This window comes from Lampetra planeri, unplaced genomic scaffold (genome assembly GCF_965212315.1).
Source record: "Lampetra planeri unplaced genomic scaffold, kcLamPlan1.2.h2 scaffold_606, whole genome shotgun sequence".
Classification (NCBI taxonomy): Eukaryota; Metazoa; Chordata; class Hyperoartia; order Petromyzontiformes; family Petromyzontidae; genus Lampetra; species Lampetra planeri.
In genome coordinates, this window is record NW_027615429.1 from 8,345 (window position 1) to 14,882 (window position 6,538).

The following is a 6,538-nucleotide window of genomic DNA, read 5'->3' on the forward strand; positions in this document are numbered from 1 at the left end:
CGACCGATGTAACTTCTTGAAAGTATCCACTAGCTTGCAAACTGGAAAATTCATGAATGCATTCACAAATATTTTGTTTCCTTGGCTCCTGGTTTCTCTTTCATCCACAGACAAAAAACATGACTGCCCACAGGCCTGAACACCTGACAAAAGGACAGGAGAAGTTTTTTCTTTTTTTTTGCGTTTATGGAACCAGTGAAAGCTCAGATGAGAGGAGGCGCAGAGGGGCAGGGGGAGGAGGGATGGAAAGGTTCTCCACTCCACCCAGGAGGTTGGAGGGTGTCAGAAGTTGACTGGTGTGCACGGGGACAAAGAGGGAGGACCTACACGCAAAATATTTAAGATGCTCAAGCAGAGAGAGGTTTCACTGAGGACATAAGACAGAACCCTGGCTGGTCCAACCAAAGAGTTTGATTTCAGAAACCTGAAAAGATACCTGAACTAGAGTGAAAAATCGAAAGCTCGATTAGAAAGATGTCAAGGGTCAATTTTGAGCATAGTGGCTTTGGGGGTTACGCTCCTCCTGTTGACGGGGACATGGGCCCAGAGCCCCAGGAAGAGACTGACACCCCTCCAAAGCCCCCCGAAGGCTCAGTGCTGCCGATGAGGTGCGTTCCCTCAAGGTTCAGGTGGCCAATCTGACAAGTCTCGTCGAGGAGCTGAGTCGCAAGCAGGAGGGCGACTTGATGAACGTTGTAAGGCAAATAATGGACCTGGACAAGCAAAACCCGGCAGCAAGAAGCCCGAGTCACTGAGGCGGAGAGCAAGTACTCAGAGATAAACAACCCGAGTGGAGATCATGCAGCTTCAAACCCCTCCAGTCTGCTACTCAGACAACGTCAGGTGAGCATCTGCCTGAATGGACAGTAAGCTAGTTCAAGTTCTGTCTGTTCAAGTTCTGACTGTTAAAGTCAGGTGAAAATAACTGTGGATGTATATTTCACACATTTTACTTAAACTGCTTGAAAAAGTTTATTTTGTTAAGTTTAATGTGAATATATCACAGGAGTAGTGTCTTGAACAGTGTAAACTCATTTAAAACAACATTCTGACATTCTGCATGAGCATTATTACACAGACATGTTGGCTCCGCCGTTCTCCACACTATACATATATTTATTTTTACCTGTAAAATACTGTAATTAGCCTTGTCCGTTACACTGCGGACATTCTGGTGAGGTATATTACAGTGCACACACACTGAAGCAGCACTCGTTTAGAACTGTAGAGTCCCATCAGCGAGGCTGTCAATACAGAGCACCATCAAAGCCAGATCAGCTTTACCACCCCGACTAATCAACACTGGCTGCCGCGAGAGGTGAAGCAGGCATGACGTCGTTTATTATTTCAATACCTTAACTGTGCGGTCTAACCGGGCCACAGCTCTGTCACTGGCAGACGAAGCACAAAGACCTTTTTATAACTTGAGTAAATTACAGAGCAGGAAGAGAAGTACCGATTAGATTAGATGGATTCCCTTCCCCTGTTTTTTGTCTTCTCACACACTTTGGGCTCATTTCTTCATAGTGATCTCATAGACCTGCTAAAGGCATCATCATCACAGTGAAAGCAGTAAAACGATTCAAAAAATCTGAGCTGTGTCCTGCGTATCAAATCCATTTTGTTTCAGAGGGGCTCAAAGGCCATTTTTCCATCTGTCCCACTCACTCAGTATCCATAAAGAATTTACAACATTCATACGTTTTAAATGCTCTGTACATTTTGAATATGTTTTTAGCACAACTGAACTTTTGATTTTCCCCAGATGCCATCTATGACTGTGCATCACTCTACACCAAGAGCTACAAGATCTCCGGCGAGTACAAGCTCCCAAAAGATGAGTTCCTGGGTACACCTGAACTGAACGTGGGTTTGGTCTCCCTTCTTGGTCATTTTGGCTTTTTTTGTTGTTTGGTTTTGTTTTGTTTTGTTTTTGGGGGACTGTGAACGGTCCTTCTTTTAATCCATTTTACAAATGCTTTTAGGTATTTTGTGATATGGAGACAAACGGAGGCGGCTGGACTCTGATCCAAAGGCGCAAGATCGGCCTGACGTCATTCAACCGCGACTGGAAGCAGTACAAGACTGGATTCGGATCAATCCGTGGAGACTTCTGGCTCGGCAAACGAACACATCTTCCGACTCACCAGGCAGCCGAGTACACTCAGGATTGAGATGGAGGTGTGTGATTTCAGAGCTAATGTAGTGTTTTTATGTTCAACAGCAGATAATACTCAAAATACAGGGAAGATCATGATCACCGTGGATATACAATCACTCTCTCTCTAACTCTCTCTGATGGTGTCACATGTTGTCTGGCCACGTAGGACTGGCAGGGAGAGACTCGCTACGCTGAGTACGGCTTCTTCACTGTAGGCAACGAGCTGAATAGCTACAAGCTCTTCCTCGCCAACTACAGCGGGAATGCTGGAGACTCCCTGCGCTACCACAACAACACCAACTTCAGCACCATGAACAAAGACAACGACAAATGTGTGGACGACTGTGCTTCTCTCCGCAAAGGTAATTACAGGAGCGCCTGAAAACAATGACTTGTAGGAAGATGTATCGCCCTTCAATCTGACTTCTGTCCTCTTGACTCCTTGTAGGTGGTTACTGGTACAACTGCTGCACTGACTCTAACTTGAACGGGGTTTTCTACCGCTACGGTGAGCACATGAAGAACACTGATGGGATCACTTGGTACGGATGGCACGGGCCCAACTACTCTCTGAAAAAGGTGGAGATGAAAGTCCGGCCAGTGGGCTTTCAACCATAGGTGCCTCAGCTGTTAATCCTGGATCAAGATCACATGCAAAACGCTACGTGATCTCGCTAATACCGGTTTAAAACATGTTTTGACAGTCGCTCGGCCATGAAAGGAACGACAAAGGTTGTTTGGTAAATTTTCAGTCGATGAATGTTATGTTCTACCTTGTTTGATTGTAAATTGTAGTTCATTTTGTGTATTTATCAGTAAAATATTTTATTTTTTTAAAAGCCTGGATAGATGCTTTTTTGCCACTGTCCCATATGGGTAACTGGACTTTGATTTCTTCTCTCACTTTAACTGGAAGCACGAGGAAGCATTTGAGTTAAGTCAAGACATGATGTGTCTGGAGGGTGAAAGACTCGGACTGATGATCTGGTTGAGTATAAAAGTGTCATACTGTTTAATTACATGTTTTTGAGACGCTGGAATGGGACCAACTACGAAAGATATTGTGCTGCATTGCATTGTAGAACCATTTATGATGGAGATGTTGGATTTGTATAATGTGTACAGCTCTGTAATTGTTATTTCATGTGAAAGAAATAAACATATTTTTTAAAAGAAACTATGGCATAACACGTCTCATACTCATTTCAACATATTGTCCACATGGCTGAGACACAACCAACTCAGCAGGAGGCTGAAGGCAAATCATGGTATTGTCCCCATTCAAGTTGAATAATAGCAACGTATTTGCCTTGAGCCACTGACCTCTGGCTCCTCAGTCACCTCCTGACATTCTGCCCAAAGGTCTCAGGACACCTAAGCGATTGCAGGAATGAAGACCACACACACACACACACACACACACACACACACACACACACACACACACACACACACACACACACACACACACACACACACACACACACACACACCACACACACACACACACACACACACACACACACACACACACACACACACACACACACACACACCTCTGCCACCTAGTTAAATACCTCTCAGTTTACTACTTTAAAAACATTATCACCCATTGGCATGTATCAACCACAGAATTCCTAAGAGTATCCAAATAGTGACAGACTGTGGATGCCTGGTGGTATGCTTAGTCAGCTTCTTTCACAATGGGACACACAAGGCAAACATCTAGTTAAAGCTGACACCCACACTGCAATAAAGACCTTGGAAGGTGACAAGAAACCGTTTTTTTATACTTTAAGATTGGAAAAGTAATAACAAAAAAAAGTGAAGCATAGACATTGAAAGAAGTCAGTTACTACTGATGTTGGGACATCACGTCTCCACAGAGAACAAAACACCAACTCCTGTTGCTATATTGATTATATTATGTTGATATATATAATCCTGCTAATGTTGTGTTTTTTAACCCAAAGATGCACAAATGTGGACAACTTATCTGTCAGAAATTTGAGGGGCTTGGTTCAGACCAATGCCAAGGTTTTTGTTTGATTGCCTCACACCTAAGTTAGGTGACTTTATATTATGTTATGTTTTAAAACATACCCCTACTAGCCGTACTAACCAACAACAATAAGCAGACCTGAGGGTCACACATCAAACCTTAAATATCAGAGGACCCCACTGCCAGTTTAGAATTGAAGATGCTTCTCAGATGAGAAGGGAAGCATCTTCAAGCAAACTAACCTAGTTGCCTACAATTTTGACCTGGATGACTTAGAACCGTCAAAGACACCCTGAAACAATGAAAACTCATTCATTTTATAGGCTCCTCGTTTTGCCAACATCAATTCAAATTTTCAAGAATTCCTTTCAACTTTCATAAATGCAGACAGAACTAGCTTAGTCTTAGAATTACTTCAGGGTCATTTTGGAGGTCAGACTCAAATGTGTTGTTCTATGAATTTAGTCATTACTTGAATGATGTGACGTCAAACAGGGAGCAGAGAGAGAGTTTAGGATGTAGCTCATTAGAACTTTGTCATGAAAAAACACAGAAAACACTGCAAACTCTTCACTGACTGAACCTTTAGAAACACAGACGGCATAAAGTCGTATCTGCTGTAAAACCTCCCACACTAGCACAGCACACAGCCTGCGACTGCTGCTTCTCAACTCTCATTTTTTTCTCATTCATTCTCATTAAAAGTTCAACATGGTCCTCAGCAAAGAAATGCATCTGAGAATAATTACATAGGAAGTTATTCATGGGATCTTTCCATATTTGTATCATAATAAGGGAGAAGTCACAGGTTTCTTAACGCAAACACAGCTATTTGGTTGTAATAAAATAATATAACATTGCAAAGATCATCTCTGCCAGAGCAGATGCAACTTTGAATGTCAAAGGGTATGACAGCGTGGCTTGGTCCAGCACGACATACCTGCGGTGACTGATGTAATATTATTACGCAAATTCAAAACTGCTGCAGAACCTTCCAGTTGCTTCTACTAATACGTAATTAAGAGGAAAAAGTTGGTGGTGTGTTATGTAATTTGTGTAGAACTGAACACTGTGTACAGCAATTCAACAATAGATTTGACTGTGCAGAGGACAGGTGAAATGTTGGCATAAAAAACAAAACAAAACAAAGGATTGGGGCCAAAATTATCCATTATCCTGTTTGGACACAACTGCTATATGTATTTAAGAGGGTTGGAGGGGAAAAAAATTATGAAGTGGAAAAAGAAAAAATCAGATTACAGACATTACTTTGCTGTTGAAAACGGTAAATACTCAGTATGTAATATTGCAATACGGCCCACATCAGAATATCGTGATAATACTTAAACAGAAGTATCGCTATGAGATTGTATAAGGTCTGTGGCGATTCCGACTTCTATCCGAAAAATATAGAAGTTTAAAAAGAGCCTGTCGATGTCCTCTGTGCATCTGAGGATGGTAAGCAGCTTCAAATTCCATTTCTACACATTTCCATGATGCCAACTAACATTATGGCTGCGCACGTTTATCAGTACCACATGGTCCAGACCATAGGTGGACTGTATGCTCCAGATACAACACCTCCCAGCTCTCAGTGGTCTCAAAAGCACCAAATCCATCACTACGCTCTACTTTTACAGTCCTTCACAGTCACACCGTCTACCACATTTATATTTTACCAATTAGTGTCAAATTCATTTTCATTTGGAAACAAATTTTCCAAACAGAACAAATGACAGTAGACATCACTTAAAATTCCAATAACAGTTCTACCTCAATTAGCAGTGTACTAATGCTGCTGACTGTAACAGGGAAAATGTGATGAATTTCCTGGCTCAGCCAAATCTACAGGATCTGCAAATATAATTCAAACCACAAACTAATTCTTTTGATTGTCTACAAAATCCCTCACACATTATTTCTCCCAGATTCGTCGCATAAAATATGCAACATTATCACAATGACTCAATTGAACACCTTTCACTTAAACAGAAAATCCACAGGCCAGAGTACAACCGACTGAAATTAGTTCACAGCAGCATCACCATCACATTATACATCAGACGCACTTTGTGTTAACACACAAATCAGTGGAGCCACTTTTACATAGTGCACACCCGGCCTCTACAACGTTTTATGGGAAATCCTGGAGAGGTGAGAACCAGATGGGGATATTGAAAACACCACAGTGACGGCTCCCATCATTCATCATCATCAAGGCTCCCGAGAAATTGAAAACAGGCTGAGAAACACAAGTCCAGACAGTCATAGATGAAAAGGAGGCAAGCGTCAATTAGATGCCTGGAAAACAGATTTCTCCATGCCATTCCAAAGGCAGAGAAATAAAAAAGGATGAGAAAAGGGGGGATGGAAAA

At 42.0% G+C, this 6,538-nt stretch overlaps 1 protein-coding gene across 1 annotated transcript; it reads left to right on the forward strand.

The window, feature by feature from the left end:
- Positions 1 to 547: 547 nt before the first annotated feature.
- LOC144741578 (angiopoietin-related protein 7-like) lies at positions 548 to 2,779 on the forward strand (the record flags this gene model as incomplete). The annotated part of the gene is given in 10 exon segments (XM_078624093.1): positions 548 to 601; positions 603 to 728; positions 730 to 786; positions 788 to 814; positions 816 to 843; positions 1,766 to 1,866; positions 1,986 to 2,123; positions 2,125 to 2,181; positions 2,328 to 2,523; positions 2,610 to 2,779. Coding segments are annotated over 10 exon segments (954 nt in total), but the record flags the coding sequence as incomplete, so codon positions are not given.
- Positions 2,780 to 6,538: the final 3,759 nt, after the last annotated feature.